Source organism: Dunckerocampus dactyliophorus, chromosome 8 (assembly GCF_027744805.1).
Source record: "Dunckerocampus dactyliophorus isolate RoL2022-P2 chromosome 8, RoL_Ddac_1.1, whole genome shotgun sequence".
Lineage (NCBI taxonomy): Eukaryota > Metazoa > Chordata > Actinopteri > Syngnathiformes > Syngnathidae > Dunckerocampus > Dunckerocampus dactyliophorus.
The window spans coordinates 8,640,153-8,663,437 of record NC_072826.1 but is presented as its reverse complement, the minus strand read 5'-3'; the positions used below and the strand labels follow the sequence as shown (position 1 = coordinate 8,663,437).

At 41.9% G+C, this 23,285-nt stretch overlaps 2 protein-coding genes across 7 annotated transcripts in view; one reads left to right on the top strand and one right to left on the bottom strand.

Moving 5' to 3' along the window:
• The first annotated feature begins 405 nt into the window (after nucleotides 1-405).
• The window catches only part of tacc1 (transforming, acidic coiled-coil containing protein 1), a 29,123-nt gene continuing 6,243 nt past the window's right edge, over nucleotides 406-23,285 (top strand). Inside the window, exons 1-5 of one of the 5 annotated variants that reach the window (XM_054784907.1) lie at nucleotides 406-542; nucleotides 18,507-18,604; nucleotides 20,886-22,269; nucleotides 22,746-22,781; nucleotides 23,062-23,125. In XM_054784907.1, the coding sequence (XP_054640882.1) occupies nucleotides 523-542; nucleotides 18,507-18,604; nucleotides 20,886-22,269; nucleotides 22,746-22,781; nucleotides 23,062-23,125 (1,602 nt within the window). In that variant the 5' untranslated portion in view covers nucleotides 406-522. Of the gene's footprint in view, nucleotides 543-4,574; nucleotides 4,740-13,914; nucleotides 13,968-16,681; nucleotides 17,290-18,506; nucleotides 18,605-20,885; nucleotides 22,270-22,745; nucleotides 22,782-23,061; nucleotides 23,126-23,285 lie in introns of those variants that run through there. The other 4 variants (XM_054784904.1, XM_054784906.1, XM_054784902.1 and 1 more) reach the window with 4 other exon arrangements.
• Nucleotides 5,108-13,744, bottom strand: aggf1 (angiogenic factor with G patch and FHA domains 1). Of its 2 annotated transcripts, XM_054784908.1 has the most exons (16): nucleotides 13,647-13,744; nucleotides 13,501-13,565; nucleotides 13,126-13,317; nucleotides 12,635-12,734; nucleotides 12,359-12,549; nucleotides 11,141-11,272; nucleotides 10,879-11,070; nucleotides 9,343-9,742; nucleotides 8,587-8,689; nucleotides 8,405-8,456; nucleotides 8,225-8,326; nucleotides 7,965-8,130; nucleotides 7,595-7,674; nucleotides 7,382-7,509; nucleotides 7,186-7,285; nucleotides 5,108-5,690 (listed from the first exon to the last, which is right to left on the bottom strand). In XM_054784908.1, exons 3-16 carry the CDS (start codon nucleotides 13,309-13,311, stop codon nucleotides 5,439-5,441), a joined length of 2,184 nt encoding a protein of 727 aa, XP_054640883.1. In that variant the 5' UTR covers nucleotides 13,312-13,317; nucleotides 13,501-13,565; nucleotides 13,647-13,744; the 3' UTR covers nucleotides 5,108-5,438. The 2 variants fall into 2 exon arrangements, with proteins under 2 accessions (XP_054640883.1, XP_054640884.1); XM_054784909.1 differs by lacking the exon at nucleotides 9,343-9,742 and adding an exon at nucleotides 10,597-10,666 and having other exon boundaries at nucleotides 13,501-13,737.

Here is a 23,285-nt window from a genome sequence, read left to right as displayed (position 1 = left end):
CACACAGGGCCATGTAGGTTTGGATTTTTTTCTCCCTTAATAATAAAAAGTTTCATTTAAAAAGTGCCATTTTGTGTTCAGTTGTGTTTTCATTGTCTAATATTGAAATTTGTTTCATGATCTGAAACATTTGAGTGTGACAAACATACAAAATGAATAAGAACTCAGGAAGGGGGCAAAGACACCACGGCATATGTGGCTGTGATATTCATGCAATATTCAGAGATGGTGTCAGCATGCATGCTCATGTAAAACCAAACAAAGTGGAGCCACAGCTTATTAAACCTTTACAGACATAGATCTGTCAGAACTGTGACTGCTGCGTCTTTAAAAAGTCTAGTGTGTCTGTGGCTTGTTGCCTAGGAGTTTGATTTCCTCTTTCCCATGCAGCCACATGGACGGAGCTCCACCACACAGACAGGCGCTCACACAGCAGAAGTCCAGCACAAGCTCAGAAGTGAGGAGCTCACTCGCACACAGAGGACCATTTCTTCATCCACTACCAGACAACCTGCACAGCAGATGTGCTCTGACAAACCAAGGTAGGACCTAGTTTTAGGAAGGTTTTCTGGTCCTGATGGGATGACTTTTGGGCAGCACAGTACTACCATGCATGGAGTGTGTTTGTAATGTGTGTGTATGGCAGCTTTTCTGTCTTTGCTTGAACACAAAGCCTCTTTTCATCAATCCATAATTCCCCTAACTAGTTGACCCAGCAGTTTGTGTGTTTGTGTGTGTGATGCAGTATGGCTGACTGTACGCTGACAGGTAGCTAAAACACAATGTTTTCTTTGTAAAAGAGAGCAGGAACTTTAACAATTCATGTTTGATGGCTGCTTCAAGTTCCAGTCAGGCTGTATAAACAGGATGCTGGTCTGGCACACATACACACACATGCACATAGAGCGAGGAGACGGATGCTCTTGAATGAAACACAGGCTAAAAACAGGCCTGTTTTTGAAAATGTGACTGCATTGTGTGGGTGAGTGTATTGCTGAGGTTCTTGGAGGCTTTTCTTGGATGATGAAGTCATTTAGGGAGACACGCCCTGGGGCTCCGACGCAGTCACACTAGGAAAGTTTTTAACAGTAGCATAGTTCAACAAGAATTTTTGGCCTGACAGAAGACTTCTTCTATGACATCAAAAGCAGGCAGGGAGTTTCCTCCTTGTTTGCCATTTAAAAAAAAAGCGTCCACGCATCACTATTTACCATTTAAAGGGCCCTGAGATTGACTGGTAACCCGTCCACGGTGCACCCCCGTTTCTGGGATTGACTCCAGCTCACATGTGACCCTAAACAGGATACAGGATGGATTAATAGTCATCATTTTTCATATCATAATTAATCATTAAAAATAAAGACACGCTGGAATGTGGCTGGAATGAGAAACGTTTCCTCTGACCAAGAAAAACTTGGTGGTCATGTGACCTTTAAAGAGGCTTTACACAACCTCTACCACCCTTTCCACTTCCTCTCCCACAACCACTTTTACACAAGTGAGTTCAAGAGCGGAATTGTCTCTCGACTTCAGAATCCACACAAAGTTTTAAGGACAAGTTAGCATGTAGCACGGTGGTACATATGGTTAGGACAGGGGTGTCCAAAGTGCGGCCCGGGGGTCATTTGTGGTCTGCGACTGTTTTTTATTGGCTTGCGTACATTCTAGAAATATCATTTAACAAGAAAACTTGAAAAAAAACAACAACAACAATAATAGTCAACAATTCGCAGTAATTTTACAAGAATAAAGTCAAAATATTAAACAAAATAAATTCTTTCACGAAAAAAAGTCATAATTTTATGAGAATAACGTAATATTATGAGGAAAAAATCATGTCATTTTAGCAGCAATAAGTTGAAATATTAAAGAAAGTTGTTATTTTTTAAAGTTGTAATAATATGAAAAACACAGAACCATAAGTAATGCTGTAATTGGTGGAAAATTAGATTGCACAAAAGAGAGACAGTATTGCTGAAAAAGATACGTTTTACTTGACATTTTTCAAGCTCATTTCATTATTTTGTGACTTTTCCTTGCCTGTAATTTGTTGATCATGAAGACAAACATGATAGGAAATACCTTGCAACTTGACTATTTTCCAGTGTGAACCAGCCACAAACACCAAAAAATCCACCATAATTTGGGCTGAGACACCCTAAATATGCCTGATCCTTTATATTATACCAAAATAATAATAACCCCTAAGACGCTAGTAACAATATGAACAATCGAAGCTCATCGTCATCATATTTCAGGATCTAGTTATGCATTGACAGGTTTAGACCCCCACCTGTATGCAGGCTATTATCAGTATTTTTGTTGCTGTGACCGCACACATGACCCTGTGTGCCTGCATCTATTATACAATGCTGCTGATGTGTTTTTTTTACGGCTCCCACGTGGTCTGAGCTGTGTGATTCCAGTGGAGTAGTGCACTATAAGATGGAAGCGGAAGAGTTGCTCCACAGTGTGCAGGGAAGTGATGTGAGTGATGATGCTATAGTCACTTGTTCTGGAAGCTGTTCATATGATCACACAGCGGTTGCCTGGAGCATTGTTTTTTTGTAAACAGGAGCCGATTGTTCGACACAGCACAACACAGCCATCTAGCTGCATTTCGCAAACATGTGGATTGACCCTGTATTCTGTTTAAAAGCACAGTGTTGTTGCAAATTGTTTTTCTTTTCCATGATAAGCCACCCTTGTCTCTTCAGTTTCTTGTCCATTTTAATGCCTGATACAACTAAAGGTACATTTGTTTGGACAAATATAACAATGGCAACAAAAATAGCTCATAAGAGTTACATTTTTTGGCTGTACAATGCTATAGCTATTCATGTACTGTAAGAACTTAAGTGATTTTGGTTGTTATCAAGAAAAGCATGGAAGTTGCTAGATATCAGCTCTTAAATGAAACTCTTATGAGCTATATTTATTATCATCGTTATATTTGTCCAAACAAATGTACCTTTAGTTGTACCAGGCATTCAAATGGGTCAATAAACTGAACAAACAAGAGTGGTCTAATATTTTTTCCATGACTGTATATGAGAAATTAGGAAGTAATGCAGCCAGTCAGTCATCATTAAACAAAGAATATGATGGCTGACCTTGGTAAGCATTCAAGTCTTCATTCTTTTTTTTTCTTCTTTTTTTTACTGCTTATGCTGTTCAGGGTCACAGGTGAGCTGGAGCTTATCCCAGCTGAGTTTGAGCGAAAGGCGGGGCCAACCCTGTACTGGTCACTAGTCAATCACAGGGCACATATAGCATTCACACTCACACTCACACCAAAAGGACAATTTAGAGTCTCCAATTAACCTAACTTGAATGTTTTGGGAATGTGAGAGAAAGCCAGAGAACCTGGAGAAAACCCATGCAAACACAAAGAGAACACCGTGCTGCCTGTATTAAACCAAAATACAAAAGCAATTTAAGCAGTTCAACACAATTAATATAATAACAATAAACACGTTTCTATTATTCTTTTTCAGATCGGCCCTCTATTGAAATCTTATACACTTTGTGCACAATTTGTCATTGAATATGAACGGCATCACCTTGTTGTCACATCAGTTTTCTTCATCAAGTTGACACTCTGACTTCAAGTGGCATTCCAGTGCTATTTTTCCTAGTCTGAACTTCTGACTTCCAGTCCCCAGTTTTCTGTAAGGCAGCATTAGGCCTGCCATCTTCTGATCTGTTCACAACTTATGCTTTTCGTCTACGTTGCAAGACCACTTCCATATTTGGTGTACCTTGTCATTTGAAAACATGGGATAAACTTAAAAGTGTACCGTGAAACTAATCTATTTAATGTTGATTGATTTAAATCAATCAATGCTTTTCAGGATTAGCGGTGACTTGAATATCTTATCTGGAGACACTCTTGCCCACTTCGTCTCAGGTTTAAAAAGAAATACAGCACACAACGTCCCTTTTGAGTTTGGGTGTGTACAATTGTGACACTATGTGCGGTATGAGAGGGGATGACCCTGATTTTTCTACATGACCTTTAGCCTGTGTCATCCGCAAAGCGAGAATGGGAGGCCTCCTCTTGTGAGAGGGGATGGCACTACATTTTCATCACGTCAGACTTTAGTTGCCTTGGGGAAAAGTGAACGTGTACAGCTTATGTCAGTCAAGATGAACAAATTGCACATCTGCATTCTCAGGGATCGAGACAAACTGTCTGCCAACAAGAAGATTACATTATCAAACACTTGTATCAGCTGATGTTGCCCTGCAGGGATCACGTTAAATGTTTATCATGATAACTTCATAATGCTTCATTTTAAACAGGCTAGAACAGAGGCCCATTGTCTCAGAAAAGTGTTGCAGTGGAACTGGTCAATCCAGATCACACAAAGCCCTGAGCCGCATCACCAAACAAGAATGAATTGCCGTTTAATCACATGCGTCACATCTTATTATGGATGATGATGCCGCCCATGTTTATAACACCAATATCAGCAGCACATTGTTTACGGTACTTGTAGTGTGCACAGCTGAGATGAAGGAGGAGTCTTAGGGAAGGGGGGAGTTACCTGTCAAATGTCAGAGGTTTCAGAGCAGCATTAGGAGGAGTCAAGAAACATACAAGTGTATCTATCAAGTCTGGGAAACTAGCAGCTGCGTCCACGTTTGTTGGACGACAGGAAGATCAAAATGGGAGGCGCCATAAGTCAGAAGAAGAACAGCAGACAAACCAGCAGGAGTCACAGCAACAGTGTCATGTGAGTCAAATCAATCATGTCAATGCTTTGATACCCTCAACGAATGATAACTCTACTGTACTGACACTGCTGTACCCTCACCCTCCCATAGCATTTCTATTTAGATGTGTTTTCATGAGAAAACATTATTATTGTGCATTGTAAACGTAACGTAAACTAACAGTATTTCTTAATCAGGTGGTGAGAGAGTGAGCACATGCAAATATTCACACATGAACTCACAGATAAGCCTGCAAACTGTGATACTGGAAAATACATTTGCTGATTGTCAGAATGTGTGTGTGTGTGTGTGTGTGTATTTATAATGGAGTACACGGCTGAATGCTTCTTAGCACCAGAGGCAACATGAAGTGATAACAGAAGCAGTGTGAGCTTCTCAGAAGTTTTATGTGCAGCAGGAAAAATAAAAACATTTTGCACATTGTTACAGTTACAGTCATGTGTTACAATCACATGTTGCAGTGCACGTCTGAGCACGCCTACAAGTTGTCTCTCCACAGTATGACCTCACTGTGAGAAATAGAGCTTGAGTGTGTCAATATTTGCTTAGGGCGATCCGTGGCTGCCACAGTGGCAGTGGTGCACTGCTGCTGGATGGACCCTCAGAACCATGAGAGCACATTGTGACTTCTCTTCACAAAGCAGAGTTGTCCATAATAGCTGAGGTCAGATACCGTTTTAGAAACCTGCACACACAGTTCAACTCTGGGCATCTGGATGTATACCAGTTTGAGGGTCCACGGCCCCAGTCTCTGCTTTGATCCAGGTTTTGGGGGACGTGCTCGTCTGTGTTGTGGATGGCGGCATGTCAGCCTGGCACTTGTCTGCAAATCTCTCACGCGCTTTCTCCCAATTCTTCTGGGATTTTGATCTGGTCAGAGAGGCGTCATCCAGCGACACTGTGGCACAGGCCCCCAGTCCTGACTGGGCCTTCCTGATTTTAAGCTGAATCTAAAGACACATGAACCAGAAAGGAAATTAATCCAAACAAAAAACACTTCTGTTTTTCACCCTGTAAAATAATAGTCAAATGTTATGAATGGTATCAAAACTGGACCCCTTACATCCAGGTACCAAACACGGTGGTACAGTATCTAGAAAGGTGGGGCTAGCAGACAAATGTCTGTTATTTATTAACAAACAATCTTAACTTCAGTGCGACAACATAAAAAAAAAATACAGCAAATATGACAGAAGATTCAAAGTCATTTGTTTAATGTCAGTATGTATTCTGCCACGTAACTGTCTGAACGCATACTGTAACTTTGTCACAGTATTTACATTTCAGCTTAAGGCTTCAATATGCTATGGAGTCATGGCGCCGGCTTAACGGATGCCGACTGGCCCATAGACATAGATAGACGGCGCGTCGAGTGGGTTTGTCCCCTGCTGCGATACGTCAACGTCGCCGCCATATTGGATGTGTCAAGGCTGCGCTGTAAATGAATACAAGTAAACGGACTTACTTTCATAAAGCGCCTTTCTACAAGGAAATTTAAGTTAATGCCTCTCGTTTATGCATTCACTAATGCACTAATACAAACCGTAGAAACAGTTAGGCACCAAAAATTTGAGAAGATCAAATATATTGTTTTTGGTCCCTCCGTTTATTACGATGATTGTGTTATTATTACTGTGCCAGTAGTGAGATACTTAACATCTTCTGGCAAGCACGTCTGGCCCTTGCCTCACCGACCACTGACACCTAGTGGCCAATGTAGAATACAGTACCACTATTCACAATTCAAATGTTTCTTCTGCCATGTATTTGTATTTTAGTTTATTTAGTTAGTTCATCTAGTCATTTTTATGCTTGACAGGCCAGGAATAAGTACAACTTGCTTAAATATTATTGTTGCCAAAGCATTTCCATGGAGTGGCCACACTCGACCTCCACTTTCTCTCATATCACAGGAACGGTATGATGAACAATTTCACTGGTTCTGGAACCGTGATTTTTTCATACCGTGGTATACCTTGAAATCAGGAACCGGCCCATGCCTATACACAGGAAGCTTTTGTTGCTCACGCTCAGGAGAATACTGCCTCTAACGTTTTGGTAGAGCATTAGAAGTCACGCGCTCAGGGCCCACCGAGGAGCTATAACAGGATCAAGACGCCATCAGAAGGGCTGGTGTAGTGACAACGCTGTAGCATAATAAAGCCTTTATCATGCAAGACCTCTGTTCAGCGAGCATCACAGAGTTAACGATGGGCGGCGTCTTCTTCTTTTCCAATTATGTATTGATTGTTATATTATATAATGGTTAAATTCTTCTTCTTGTGAATGAGACACATTTACCTTGGAATAAATTCATTAAATATAAATGGTTTGCAACTTGAGAAAGTCGAGGTTGACTAGCATTGTGCTCGACCAACAGATTCCACTGATATCGGAACCGTAGCACGGCAAGCAGAATTGAACGACTATTGAGTGGAAACCTACCGGGTCTTTCATTCCGGTTCCCCCTTTTCCTAATCCCTCTCCTTTCTTCCAGCCCATCTTTTCCAGCATCTTCCTTCCTTTATTGACTTCGCTGATCTCCCTTTGAGAACACAAAATGTAGAAATACATACTAGGTGACTTATTAAGCCTCTTATTTTGATTCGTGACATACAACAAGTGATGATTGTGGACTTACACATGAACAGAAGCAGGAGCGTCATCTTGTTGGAAAACGCCCTCGCTGCCCACAGTCTGACGTCGAGACTCGGCTCGGTCCTTGTACTTTGGGTTTCTCAGGGCTTTGGCTTCTTCAAACTCGTTACTCTGTAGACAGGAAAGCATCTCTGTTGGTTAACAGTGACACATACAGCAGAAGGGAGACGGACAACTAAGCGTAGCATTATGTTACCTGGAGGCCATATTTGGCCTTCATCTGCTTGAGCTCCTTCTGTCTCAGCGCTTCTTTATCATCTTTGCTGAGAGTGGGCCCTGTGGTAAAGCACAGAGATTCATTTAAATCTTTTACTTTGATAATGGCAGACTACATTGTAATATACCAGTTAACATGATACAGCACTGGTGTTGCTACATGTAATGAGATCCAACACAATCACTGTGTCAAAAAGTCTGCTATTACAAAAACAAACAATTTTGGTTGAATGAATTATTGGATGATTGATTTGAATGAATTATAACGGCTATGATGCATATTTTTACAGGCAGCATTTTTGATACAGCTCTTGTATTGTGCACATTCCCAATGCTGAGGGTAGCCTCACCTGGCACCTCTTCTCTCTTGTGCTTGCTGAGGTGAGCCATCACCTGGCCAGGCTCGCAGCCATCACAGGTGTCTGTCCCTGCGTGGATATGGAAGGACAGCACAGTCTCTCCCATCTTTACCTCATCACCATGCATCAGTGGGTGCGGCTCACACTTAGTTTTGGGCTGCAGATGACAAGGAAGAAGGTCGTTCCCACGTAATAATAATAATAATAATAATAAAAAAAACAGTGACACATGGTTGTGACAAAATGTTGACCTGTAAGATTCTGTTGCCGTTGATGACTGTTCCATTCTGACTGCCCTGATCCACGAGCATGTAGCTCTGCTGTTGCTGGTCAAAGTAAACCTCAGCATGGAACTACAACCAACCAAAAACATCAAATGCCATTTTCATCATGCACGTGCGAGTAATCCTACTGCCTATCAACAGTCATACCTTGCTAACTCCCATTTCTGCTATCCGGATTGCATGATCCATGTCTTTCTCTCTGCAACAGAGAGATCACTTTATTTTTAACTAGAAACCTCCTTGGGGATTTACATGGAGACTGAAAACTAAGAGATGATGATATTTGTCTCTCAAAGAAAGAACACGTGGAAAAGAAAAAGAGAGCACACCTGCCGATGGTGGCTGTAGCGTCGGCTGTGATGATGAATAATGTGCCAACCTGCAGCACTGGAGACCGAACCACGGTGACTCTCACACAGGGTGGCCAGAGTTCTGGGACAGTGAGAAAATGAGAGGATGATACATGATACTAAAAATAACAATACTATGCTTATTACGCCATATTAATAATTGCCACTTCTTCCGCACCACAGCATGTAGAATCATACTAATTGAGCAAAGGCTTCAAAGTAACACAGCAGTACAACAGCAACAAGAGGAGTAGCGATTAGCACAAGAACAATTATCTTTGCCTTGCCCTAAGCCAGTGGTTCTCAATTATTTTCTGTCATGCGCCCACCGGGGGACAGAAATGTTTTTGCGCCCCCACCCGATTTGACATACAGTACTGTTGAGAAACTGATATTTATCTCAACTGTACAGATTAACTCGAAACTGAAACCAGCAAAATGTAACAAAATGCAGAGCAGTGAAGCATACAAGCGTGTTCAAGAGTTAAACTGCATGCCGGGTATGCCAATTTGCCAAATTCATACATGTTGGCAGGTCTGCACTAATACTGAAAGTCCTCCGTGCCTCTCACGCCCCCTGACAGTTCAGGGGGGCCCGCCCCTCTGTTTGAGAAGCACTGCCCTCACCCAATAATAAGGCAAAATAACAGGTGACTCTACCTAACCTCTAACCAGTTCAGCTTATTTGACTTATTGGTCCAGAACATGTGCTGATGCAACTTATTGCCTGCTCACCTGCCCGACACTGAGTCTCTATCTCAGGCTGTGGACTCTGTTTGCGAGGGGAGCTGGGAGAAGGAGACTTGGAGGCAGGAGACTCCCACGGCTCCTTCTCAGACTCTGTGAGCTCCCCCTCTTCTGGCTCACTGTTACCATCGCTCTGAGTCGGCGAACTCCGTTCCTTCTTCCGCGACGCGGACTTGGATCTCTTCTTTTTCTTCTTTGATCTTCTCTTCTCATCGTGGCTTGAACTTTTATGCTTTTTTCTTTTTGAGGAAGATTTGTCCCTGTCCCCCTGGCGTTTGTAGTCTTTTTCTCGCGGAGACAGCTCAGGACTGCGAGATCTTTGTCTAGTTTTACGCTTGGTTGCTTGCTGTTCATCTTCTTCCATTCTGACCTCATCAAATTGGAACTCCTGTCATTGGACAGTCAGCAATGGGATTAAACCTCAAGTGATAACTGACAGTAGGACGGCTGGCTTTGGAGATCCAAAGTGACTTGGTGCAACATTTGGGGAATATACAGTTTCAGTCTTCAAACACAGTTCACCACAGTCTCCCATTAAATAACAAGTAAAGAGGGAGGCCCTCTTAGTAGCAAAGGGATTTAAAGGGTTACGATAACATTTCAAAAACTTGTGGTCATGTTGGTTAGCACTAACAATACCAAAACCTGAAAATGGTTCAAACTTAGAAAAACAATAACGAAAGAAAGGAAGCTATAGGCCTGTCACGGTAACAAATTATGCACAAATTATCATTGATATTCAATATTATCGCGACATTTTTTTGACTATTTTTTTGTCATGAGGTGTCATTCACGTTTGGACCACTAGATGGTACTCAAGTATAGTGTATTACCTGTGTGAGCCACATTAGCTTGACACAGAAGTTGCCTGTATGTATGTTTTAGCAATGTAGCCAACGACGCTGTTTACTCTGTGGGCGCGCACCATTTTGAACTGTTTGGTTTATATTTGCCGACCCAATGCCTCAATAAGCGTTGACTGTCAGGACGAAGGCTCCGTTACCTGAGCACCTCCATCAGTGTTTTTTTTCCCCATTTGAAAAAACTACCCGTGACTGTTGTCGGTGTTCATGCGCTCAACGTGTACATTCTGTTTAAAAACGAAATATTCCCAAACTGAGGCTGTGGCATTCGCTTTTGTGCTTTCATTCATGTTTCTTGGCAAATGGCTTTTTGTTTCTTGTTTTTGCAATTAATTCATGTCTGTTATGCTAGTGTTGCTATTGCTATGAAAAGGTGTACCTCTTTTGCAAGCAGTGTTCCAGTTTGAGCAAATCTTCATATTAGCCAACGAGTTAGTCAGCTCGTGCACCTGGGTCGGAGGAATAGTCTTTTAGTCAGCTAGCCTCACATTTAGATAAATGGGGGCGACAGCATGCATTTGAAGACTGAGACTAAAAAGAAACGATAAGGCTGTACAACAATCAATCCACCCAATTCATGTCTGCTATAGTAGCTCAAAAGCCAGCAGTCAACCACTGATTATATGCAATTCATATTACGATAGGTCCACCTGTGACTTACCTTATCGCTGTGTAGTGACGTTTTCTTGAGGCCCCTCTTGAACCACCGGCCTTTCTTTTCGGTTGCGCTATCTTCTTGACCACCAGTTTGCACAGCAGGAACCTCAACTTTGGAATGAAACTGGTAGCGTCCACTTTCTGCATCATAGTAGTAGTAAATGCCTGTGTTTGCATCGTAGTACAGCTGGCTGACCTGAGGAGGACAAAATCATGTAGGACCTAATGAGTGGTGTGTTAAAAATAGAGAGAAAATGCTTACAGACCGAATCATAGTAGAAGCTGGTGCTGTGGTCATAGTACATCCCAGTTGTCTCGTCAAAGACAAACCCAGTCTCTGTCATTGCTTGCTCAGCGGTGGCCCTCAACATGTCAGCAATGGACCCTGCGTCACCCTCCTGGGGGACACATGATATAAGCTTTCAATAAGTAAACTATGCTCAGGAGTCTGCCACCATTAGGGCAGGGGTTCCCCTAAGATTTTTTGAAGCAGTGGTGGTGGGCTGCATGGGACGCAGACTGCTGCCGCTGTGTTATGCCACGTCACATTGGCAGCAAATTTTTTTGTTATAGTTACATTTACAGTCGGTAATAATGTCAACATTAGGGTTGTTTCCACAGGCTTGAACAAGGAATGCATTCATTTACTTTAAATACCTTTCTCTCTGCCTTTTCTTCCGCTCCTGTGAAGTGCCAACAGGGCAGACAGGCGAGTCGGGTTCACGGTTTTCAAAATAAAGCATCGTAAAACATTTTATGATATTTGATATTGATATTTTATTTCAAACGCACCCACGCATGTGGAACACATACACAGCAATGGATGTGCAGTGATACGACAGGAGAGAAAGTAACGCTGAGCGATTGTGAGGTCTAATTGTTTCGAAGAGGCATTTTTGTGATGCAAATGCATTAACTCTTTTGAAACCATATTGTTATGAGAAGCCAAACTCTTCAAAGTTACTGGCCCCACTAACTAACCGGAACTACGTTCCTCATCACCGAAATCTCACAAGAACTCAGCTCATGGAACGAAGTGGGTCACCGTTGATGCAGTCCACTGCTGATGGGGATGTAATGTCAAAAAATCCAAACTATTCCTTTAAGTTGCATCGTATTATTATACGTGTGTGGCTGCCGACATCTGTTCTCTACTTTTCTTTTTTGCTGCCGAGGCACAACCGCGAATCAGGAGGGGGCTGAAGGTCAGTTGACTGATGTCATACGACATCTACAAAGTGATGGCTATGTTGTGAAAGACACGCGATCCACACTACCTTTGCGATCGCCCTATTGGGCACCCCTGATATAGCACATATCTCCGTTCATACAATGTTTTACTTAACATTGTTTTGATGTTTAAAAAAAAATAATTTCCAAGGTGTGGCGGCTTTTATTTTACCGCGGTGGTGCGCCACAATCATTACATGTACTGGAAACCCTGTAGGAGGTGGTATTACGTTAGTTCTCGGAGGAAAACACACCTCTGCTGTGACTACCACGCTGCTGTCAGGTTGACTCGACACGTCAACAGCTGCTGCGTGTTCTGCTGTTGGAACCTCTGCTGCTTCACCTCCACCAGCTGTGTCAACCGCTGGAGTGACCTCCTGACTTTCCTGAGAGTCCACAGCCTCAGTATTCTGATAGTAGTCAGCATAGTAATAGTTGTAATAGTCTGTAAAGAAACATTGCGATATTTGAGACCATTGAGCAAGACAGAAAACCAAGCACTACAGTAAATGCAGTCAATATAAACACACCTGTTTCAGTCCAAACATATTCTTCTGTCTGAGTTTCAATGTGAACTTTGTCTTTATTTTTTTTCTTCCACTCATGAATCTCTGTGCTCAGTTGGTCAACCTGGAACATTGAATTTTGAAAAGTAAAACATTCATGCATATGAGATTCACCATAGTGCTGTTTTACTGACACTATTAAAGACCTGTTAATTTAGCAATATGCTCAATATTGTGGTTGTAATTTGCATTGGTGGCAAACTAATGAATTATACTAGGAGGGGTTTACAATTGTTTGCCCACTTCAACGGTCTAAATGAGGCTGTTGGTATTATGCATGCAGTGCAGTTCTAGAACAATGCAAACTACATTCACAGTAAATGTTTTAAATTCAAACCCGGCACAATTTAAATTGGGTCATATTAGATTGTGCAGGTACATATAATTAAGGGATTAAGAGTGTGGCTGCACAAAACGTATTCACAAAAACGAACTACAGTATTGGCAGCTCAGACCTGTTTCCTCAAATCTTCATTGTAGCTTTCTGTGCTCCTCTGTAATCGCTCAGAGTGGGTCAACTGCTTCTGCAACTTGGCCAGTTCCGTTTTGCACTCCTCTAGCTCCTCTTTCAACGATTCCACTTTAAGACGGAGCTCAGTCACTTCACACGCGCACTCTTTTTCACCATCCTCGCCCTGCATTCTCAACTGACAAAAACGACTAGGTTTACGCCATGTATATGAGCAAAATAGTTATACAAAGCAGGGGTTTATATTACTTAGGAAAAGAAAGATGGTAAAAAAAAAATATGCATGACACAGCACTACAGAGAATTGAAAACGCATTGCGGCTTTCATTCATAAGCAACGCTCGGGAAAGACAAGTCTCACCTTTTACGTCGTTTTCGCCTCGTCTTAAACCGTAAATGTCCATACACCACGGAACATGACCGAACCTGAAAGTTGAACATAAATATCTTGTAACGGCCCCGTATTTCCAGCACATTGGACATGTTTAATTACAATTAGACAGTTACAGTTAAAACCGTGAAGATGTTGACAGACAACGTTGTAACCGTCCGCCATTAACTAACATTAAAAAAAAACTGCCTCGCAGCGGAAGTACTTCTTCTTCGGGGTCAGCGGACTTCCGTTTCCGTCTCGGAAGGCGAGTATATGAACAAACAGGGCTTTGATCGCCATCTCTCGAGCACACTGGGGTGATGCGAATGTAGGTTTCAGTATACAGTACAGTCTTTGGTAACTGTGACTATGAATCACACGGGTATTTCACTTTTACGAATTGCGTAGTCTTAAATCAACTCGCCAAATAGTATGCCATTTCTTCATGAACTTCGGTAAGTGTAAAACTAGCTGTGGGTATACAACTCTGTACTTTGCTCCGGTGTAAGTGTCTAAAGTCTAAATTATATAATGTTAACATAGGTATACGTGTATTTGTGTACAGCATTTCAAAAGTACAAAGAGGCAATATCAAAACAGAAAAATGGCCGGTAAACTGGAAAGTGTATGTCATGAACAATAATTTTACTTTCTTACCACCAGAGGCCGCTGTGCCATTTGATTATCAAAGTGAAAGTACGGGTACTTTGCAGCAGTATTGCAATTTGTCAGTGGCCTTGTGTAGCTTGCTGCGTGTCTGCAGTTTTTCATTGGTCTTTCTTTATTCTACACTGTTGGCATGTTAAACCACAGTTAAGCATGTTTTATTTCATTGTTCCATTTTATGTCCCTTTTGCTTGTATACAACTCATATCTTCCCACAATTTTCTGTTGATTTACAGGAATATCTGCACTCAGGTTCTTGGCTGGGGTTTTTCCAAAATATTATTGTTTGTCTGCATTTTTTTTAGTTCCGTAGGAAAGAGTTACGCTGCTCTGTTGTACTCAGTGAGATACTTTTTTTATGGTGCCAGTGCCAATTATACAGCAGATATAATGAAAATGTACTGGATCTTTTCTTCTGTGTGCACATTTGACCTGCCTTGGAGTTACTGTGCAGGCAATATTTGTTCTGGATGCTGAGTCTGAGACTTATCATACCAGTAAATGTCATTTGCTTTGTTGTGTCTACTTAGGAAAACTTCACAATTGAGAGAAGGTCAAATTGTTTGTCCTGCTGGCTTTTGTGACTGTTTTTGCAAAAACAATATTTTCCCAGTTCCTCCCACAGCACAGTATTTGAAACATGAGCCTCTTTTGAGTTGTGTACAGATCTTACTGCAGTTGCAGACTTCTTGGCAAAGCTCCGGTGGCTACAGCAGTGGTGGTAGCACATCTTTTAAGGATCGGGTGGTCTTTTATCTCAAGCACACATCAATGCACAGCTGCCTCATGCTACCTCCTAATGTTTATTGCTGCCATTTTTAGACAAGAAAAACACAAGCTGGGAAACTCTCCTCTGTTATGACTTTCTCAGACGCAAAAGAGGCACTGACACGAGAATAAAGTCACCAATTGATCCAGACGATCGCCCTGAAACCAAATGCATGCCTCTGCAGTCCCAGACAGTAAATAATGACAAACTCCACCCTTTCAATGTGGAGCCTCGAAATGAGCCACGTGTGCCTCTGCTCAGCCATGGAAAATTGTGTGACAGGGGCTGATACGTGGCTAAACACTGACTGTTTAAAACTTTATTATTATACTTAGAATACTCATCACACGTACTGTACTTCTATCTGACATTGCAAAGCTGTAAAAGCATTGCTTTGCAATAGGCGGCACATAGTGTACAGTAAATGTAATTTACTTGTTTGATACAGTTTAAATTTCACATCACAGCTGCAGTGAATGTCTTTTGACAACATTAGACCTAGTAGGCACACGGGGGAACAAACAATGATAAATACCTGTGGGATTTGTCTAAAGGCTGATTTAATCCAGTGAAACCTCAGATGTCGAACATTATCTGTTCCTTGTTCTAGGACACCGGTCAACCTCCGACATGAAGTTACTCAACTGTGTATAATTGTGAAAATAAGCTAGCCGCTGTATAGTAAGACCACATAAAACTGAAATTGATGACACTTGACGGCTCAATAGAGAAACACGCATATGATAATACGATGCAACTTAAAGGGATAGTTGGGATTTATTGACATGAAGTTCAATGACATCCCCACAGCAGTAGTGTAGTGCATCAACAGTGACTTACTCCCCCCGCAGCTGACTATCTGCTATTTTGTGTTATTGTACTGAGCAGCCAGGGTCGAGATGTGTGCATCACTTTCCCACGTTGCTGTAAGTTTCATTACTGCTTCTATGGTTGTGATCACGTTTTCCTCTTTGCTATTACATGTACAAAAGATGAAGACAAACATACTTGTGTAGTTGCTGTAGTTGTGTCACTTGTGTTGTGGAAGGCTTGCAAAATTTGTCTTTGTGTTTTTGTGCTACTTTTGGCATAAATTTTGGTAGAACTCCAAATTGTAGGCTTGACAGGGTGGTGGCATATAGAGGTGCTACTGTATTTGGTTCCCTTGGTGTGGAACCTCACTGCCTCATACTGAGAGGCCACGGCAAATGACGACCACAGTAGTACAGAAATGCAGTATTATTACATGAATACTCTGCTAGTGTCATTCAACACTGACCATTATTATCTTTGTTAAGCACAATTCCAATGACTAGATTGTGTTGTGTATGTTGTGATAGTGGATGTATATTTTGCATTGTCTTTGCCTTGAATATCTGTATATTATGGCTTTTCTGGCTCATTCCTCAATTTTGTCAGAATGAAAGTGACAATGTCCTGCATTTATGCAGCATTTATGTAATGCTGATGTCTCTTCCTGAAGTACAAAAGCTCAAGAGCACCTGAATTGAGTCAGGTGGATTTATTGAGATGATCCAATACAACTGGTTGCTCCAGTCCATCACATGATGGCAGAGCCAGTTAACTGTTAAACAGCCTGGGGGTGCGGGGGGTGCAGAGACTTCTTTTTGGTACAGACCCACATTCCTAACCTCTCCCTGGGTTACAAATGAGGAGCCCATGCTTTGCAGCTCCTCCTCCTCCCTCACTGTTTGTTCTCTGACTCCCTCCTCCTTCTGCTTCAGAGAGGAACAGCAAGCTGACGGTTCATACCATTCTCCAACCACAGGGGAACACATGGAGCTGAGTGAAGAGGATCTACATCCATTTCTGTACTGCAAGCTCGCTGCCTCCCCCGCCTGGGTTTAGTGTCACTGGAAACGCCTGGTGTGGAGGCTGGAGGGCGTTATAGGAAGAGGAAAGAGAGAGCCGTTATTAGAGAACCAGCTGATCAGAGCACAGGCAGAGAGTCAGGGCTTGGGGGTGAACACACTTAGTAAAGGGATGTTTGTAGAAAAGACATGGTTCCTTCCGCCTATAGGAACCCATGTGAAGAGGGAAGCTTCGTAGGATGACGTGAGCGCACTTGGGAGGAATTTAAAGAGGAACAAGAAGCAAAAAGGATCTGCGCAGTGAGGCTTTCAGGCGTCCAGCATTGAGTCGTCATCCCCTGTAGAAAGAAGAGAGATGTCCTGGCTGTCACCTGTGTCCTGGGCCAAATGGACCTGGACGGCGGTGCGAGGGGGAGAGGAAGGCGAGGAAGAGGAGGGGAGCGAGAGGGTGCAGGGTGGGGAGCAAAGGGAAGAGGAGGATGATGATGAAGAGCGATCTCAAGGCTGCAGGCAAGGATTCTTTTGGACACTTGTGACAGTGAGGAGTGTTTTGTTGTGTGTGTGTGTGTGTGTGTGTGTGTGTGTGTGTGTGTGTGTGCGAGAGTACGTCTTCTGAAAACTGATGGATGAATTTCATGGAGGAAGAATGACAAATACTGAGAAAAAGCATCCACAATAGTCTTGTGTGTGGACATTTTGGATGTCACTTGAATGGCTGTGGCTTCTCAACCCTTCATCAGCAATAACCGTCCATCTCAACAGTGCAGTCAGAGATAGTGAAGAAGTGATGCAATCGCTGCACACACAAACATGACACATGCTTTGGGCTTTGTGGCCTTGATCCTCTTGTGTATTAGAGCATATTTAGATGATGTTGTTTCAAGAGGAAAGCGGGACTAATGTGTGGTCAAATAGAACAGATATCCATTTGTTAACCGTTTTTTAAAGCAGTCACATCAACTGTTCCGACCATGTTGGCCATATCAAACAACCTTATAATAGAAACTTTTTGGAGTAAAACGCTCAGGTTTTGAAAAATGTAAACATATTGTTTCAAGGCAGTGAATGTCACAGGAAGACTGTAGGTTGCCATTTCCTCTTTTTGTCTTTACTGCATTTACTTCCTGTCTCTATGACTCTTATACCGCAAGTCAGAGCTGTGCTATCATCTAGGTTATAATACACGCTGCAACCTTTGTGTGGTTATGTCACTAAAAGGGTTTCACTCTGTCTGGTCACTAGGGTAGTACCCACAAAGGTACACTTGTAGACTTATACACTTGACTTATTAACATGGGAACATACTTTTTTTAGTCCTAGTAATGATACATCCAATAATTAGCCCTAAGGAGACATGGACTAGTGTGAACACCCAAAATTGCCCTGTAATTGTCACTTTACGGGTTCAAACAGTGTCAACCAATAAAAAGCAATGGTTAAAAGGTTGCCTTCCAAAAGCAGCAGCTGTGTTGCACAGATGTGGACGGTTGATTTCTACCATTACGCAGTCTGATACTGGTTTCTCAGTTGTGATGTTTTTTCAGATGTGAATCAACGTGCATCCATACAAAATGTCTTGATTCTAATGTGTTTTTCTAATCTAATATTGTTTCATGAAAGTGCAGTTCTTCTGTGTGTGACTTCCTCAGTCTTAGTTGTTGTGAGGATAGTTTTGTCAATTGTTGTCATATTTGCAATTATTCCTTTCTCCCCTCTGGTTGCATCAGCTCTGACTCAGATGGTCATTTCGACACCCCTGAAGCAGCAACTCCTGTCCACGTGCCACCGATAGTCCAGGGCGAGCTGGAGAGTGACAACAAAACAGGTGAGGCACTAACGGATTTGAGAGGCTGCAGGTGTTTCTAAATGAGTCACTTGTGGGCTGACATGCTTGCGAAAGTATCGCAGCATATGTAATCAACAGTCGTCCTCCAGGTCACCATGGAAACAGGAGGTGACTGGAAATGTTTGACATCATACTACTATGCCATCATTGCTTTTAATGGCACTTGTAGGCTTGAATCAGCTCCACCACAGTACATGAACCGTGCACATGGTGGATCAAGTTCTGTGTAATTGGATCCACATGCAGCAGGGCAGGGTCAGGAATGTACCTGCCTCCTGCATTCCTGCTTTTATTAAGGATTTACCTGCTTTTCTTTACCCCCAGACCATTATCTTTAGCAATTAATGCTCAAGTATGCACTGTTGGCTTGCTGAAGTGTTTTTGAGATTGTGGATGGATTTTTACTCTGGGTGGGTTTGGCAAAAGTGCCGTCATTTTAATGCGAAACGCCGAGAGGTGGAGCCTGTGGCAGAGTGTGGGAATAGCCTTTGCGCTGGAATTCAACAGGTTCAACAAAAGCTTCAGTTCACCGTTTTGTGTTGGTCGCTGACAGGGTTCAGGAGGAGGAGATGAGGGCCCCAACTTCATTTAGCTTGTTGTCAAGCAGTTTGACACCACACACACTTATGCTTTATGTACAGTGTAAGTCTGACACTTTAAGAGGAATCCCGTCAAGCAGCTACTGGCACATTTTTCCATAAGATACATTGCAAAGCTCAGGCGGTGCAACATGAGGAGGGAGTTTCCTTTTGAGTTCCTTTGCTTTTTAACAAACATCCCCTACTGAATCACACGTGTATCTGTATGTGGATGTTTTCTTGGTTGACCCCATATATCCTAAAGCATCTCAAGAAATCTTTAAACATGCTGTCTTTGCCAAACTGCATCCTTGTATAGCCAAACATGACTACATAGTTTATAGTTTTTACAGTCGAGGAATAAACTGCACTATACCCTTAGAACTTGATATTGGAAGCCAGAAAGCTACTTTGGTTGTTTTTAACACGGACAGTACTAACACACCATAATATTATTTACACCTGCACAAACAATTGATCAACATAAAAACTTGCCATAATAAAGAACTTTATTATAGACACTATTGATCCACAAGGGAAATTACTTGGTTGCAGTAGCTCAAAAAGAAAACACTCTTCAATAAAATACAATGCAATATGAATAAAATAAAAAGAATATAAGATAAACAAGATTTGCATATTCACAAATAGTGAGTCAAATATAAGTAAATACAAGTAAATTTCCACTTTATACAAGGGAGGACAGGCAGTATCTTACATCTTATCTTTTATTATCTTTTACAGACAGGTGACGTATTGTAGAGCTGGATGGCGTGTGGAATGAATACTAGATAGAAAGTGATAGATAGAAAGTAAAAAGGTTTGTACAGCAGCATTATAAAAATAATCTAAAATATATAAATGAATATATTTGCCTTATTCATATATTTAAAGCAAAAATTATAATAAAAACAACAAAATTTGTAGAAAAAAGTGAATCTCAATATTTTTTTAAAATGGTATTAACTTATGATTGTTTGTTGTTTATTATTTTGGTTGTAGTTTGCAGTGGTGTAGAACTGCATTGCATCTTACTAAGAGTATTGAGAGTTTAATAATATATTATATATATATTAATAATAATATATTATATTTAATAATATATAAAATTAATAATATATTGGTAAATGACTACCGCAATCAAAATAGTATTTATTTAAGTATAACTGTTGGAATGACTAACTTTTCTCGATAGTTAATGTATTTAGATGGCACAGGTGTGGTAATGTTTAGATGGATTTAGGTGGGAGGTGCAAAAATATTCTACTGGCAAGCTGGTGAGTTGAAGTTGGTAGAAACACAGCAGACTGTTTTGTCTCCTAGCAACATAATATTATATGAGGTAACTATGACAGGCACATTAAAATATGTTGATGCGCGTCTCTGGAGGCAAAGACTCCATCAAAGCGCTCGCTCTCACTCTCGCTTCCTGCAACACAGAATGTGTCTTGTTTTAGTTAGCGTTGTCAAATGCACTTGGTTGGTTTGAATGTGACAGCCCTCATGTCATAGTCAGGCGTTACCGTAGCAACAGCAGCAAGTGGAACTGTGGGCAGGCTAGTAACTTGCTCTCAAAGAACCAATGAGGTATCAAGCACATCTGAGGTCTGATCTGATTGGAGAAATTAACATGCAGTAGTTGTGTTTATGTGTATTTAATTTTTTTTTTCTTTTGTGTCCAGATGTGGAGCAGGATGAGCACCTGATTGTTACAGCGCCAGCTGGGGATGACAAAAATTTGCTCTTCCACAACATGGGTCAAGATGAGCCTACGACCCCTGTGCTAGACCCACTGGAGATGAACACCAGGCACCTTGGAGCACAACAAAATGGCAACCTGTCAGACCCAATAGACTCTGAGCCCATCATTGATTCATTCTCAGAGACACTGGTTCCCGGAGTGGAAAAATCTACAGTTCTCTTGACAGATCTACCCTGTGAAGAGACATTGGTTCCAGAAGTGACAAAATGCACAGTTCCATCACCAGAACCACCCTGTGACACTATTCCCGTCTTGGTTGAACAACCGCATCTGGATTTTGCTCTAGCTTCTTCTGCTGGTCCTGCAATAGACTCAGTCCAAGTCAGTGAAGCTGACCTTTACCCTGCTGTGAATCTCCCAGAAGAGAAACCTCTTGTTGATTCAGAAGCACAAAACAATGGTGTCGTCAACCAATCCGTTGAGTTCAGCTCAAAAACTAAAACACGCAAATCTAAACCTCCATCCTTGGAGATAAGTGACGCACCTAGGGAAGAAGTACAATCAAGCGAGGAACAAGAACTTGTTCCCAAAGCCTCTTATAATTTTGACCCTGACCAGTTAGATGACAACTTTAATCCTTTCACTAGTGGAGGTTCCAAAATCCAGAACTCTCCACCACCATGCAGTACAAGAACTTTCCCCAGACTTGAGCCACTTGGTAGCTCCCTGCCCGTCTACGAAGACAGTGGAGCAGCAGAATTAGCATCAGCAACAGAGTCAACATCCGAGGCAAAATCCGTGATGCTGGAGTTTGGTGTGGATGAGGGGGCAGTCAGCAAGCCACCTCCAAAGAAATTAGGATTGAGAAAGACAACCAGCAAACTCAAGAAGCAAGTCAAGCCCAAAGTGCCAGAGACATCCTGTGAACCTGCACCAGAACCTATAATATCAGAACCAGTTTCTGACCCAGCATCTATTTCTGAGCCAGCTCCAGTAACTAATTTCTCAGTTTCAGACTCAACTGTGCCTCTAAACCTGGATGACGTTCCCATTCCTAGGAAGGGAACATATAACTTTGACCCCAGTCAGTGGGATGACCCCAACTTCAACCCATTTGGGAGCAACAGCAAGGCGAGCAGTTCTCCAGTGCTCCCCAAAGGCTCCTACACCTTCGACCCAGACAAGTTTGATGACTCTGTGGACCCTTTCAAGCCTTCTAAAACCCTGAACAACGAGGATGTGTCCAGTTGTTCCACTCTGCCAGAGAAAAAACTGAAAGACGGAAGCAAACAGAAAGCAGAGCACCCAGAGGGAGAAAAGAAAGTTCGGCAGATTACCAAGAAAAGCAAAGCGAGGACGGCCAAGTAAGTTTGCTGCTAAATGATAGGGAACCACTTTCCATCATTGTGTTCTTTCTCTCTCTAAAGGTGGTTTGGGATAGAACAGAATCAGTAAGAAAACCTCAAATTTGACTGAGCTTTCTCTCCCAGGCTAAATGTATTGTTGTTGACGTCTCTTAGTGATGGCTCTGCATAGCAAACAATGCTTTGAATGGATGCCAAACACTTAACGCTGCATTGTGGTCATTGGTGTGATTCCTTAACAAAGTTATATTTAGGCTGTTCAAAGGCTGCTTTTAGCTTTTGCAATCAGAATGTTTCTGCACAAATGGTCTGCTTGTCTTATCTACCATATCAAGCTAAAATACCTTTGATCACTCACTCACTCTTCTTTGTCTCTACCCTGATTAAAATCACCATTCTTCATCCTTCCTTCTTTCTTCTTTTGCGCAATCCCTAAATCTCTGCTCCTTCATCTACTTCTGTCCACTACTCCTCAGGACATCTGAACAAGTCAAGTTTCTCTGTTTTCTGTTGTAAGTACTCTCGCTATTAACACTCACTTTCTTTTACACATGCTTGCAGCCCATTAGACTCACCATGATCCGTGCTGTCAAACAATGCCTGTCAAAAAGTCATGTGAAGCAAATAAACATCTTCCTAAGGTTTAATGTCACCTTCTTCATCAGCTTTTCAATGTGTCCCCTCAAAAAGGCCCCTTAATGCTTGGTTATGGGCACAATAATGAAATAAAAATGTCAGGGAGCTCTACTTGGTGCATCAAATTCATGATCATGTATCATTTTTGTCTCATAGGAACCCCTGTCAAGCTGAGAAACATGATGAGAGCCAGTCGCAGATGCAGGACATGTGCAAACAGGTAATTTGATCATTTGTTAGTGTGCATTTGAGTCTCAGATGAAATGTTTTACCTTACTGCAGTGGCACTACAATGTCCATTATTTAGCAGATGGCCAACCTCTAAACACACACACCTTGTCTATTATCATCACAGGTATTATGTAATCTGAATAAGAACA

Bases quoted from the DNA above. Each gene is read 5' to 3' on its own strand.
- aggf1 (XM_054784908.1), bottom strand. From the start codon at position 13,311: ATGCAGGGCGAGGATGGTGAAAAAGAGTGCGCGTGTGAAGTGACTGAG. The intron at 9,743-10,878 runs GTAAGTCACAGG...GTCCAATGACAG, and splicing joins CGTCACTACACAGCGATAAG to GAGTTCCAATTTGATGAGGT. The intron at 7,675-7,964 runs GTGAGGCTACCC...GCTTTACCACAG, and splicing joins CAAGAGAGAAGAGGTGCCAG to GGCCCACTCTCAGCAAAGAT.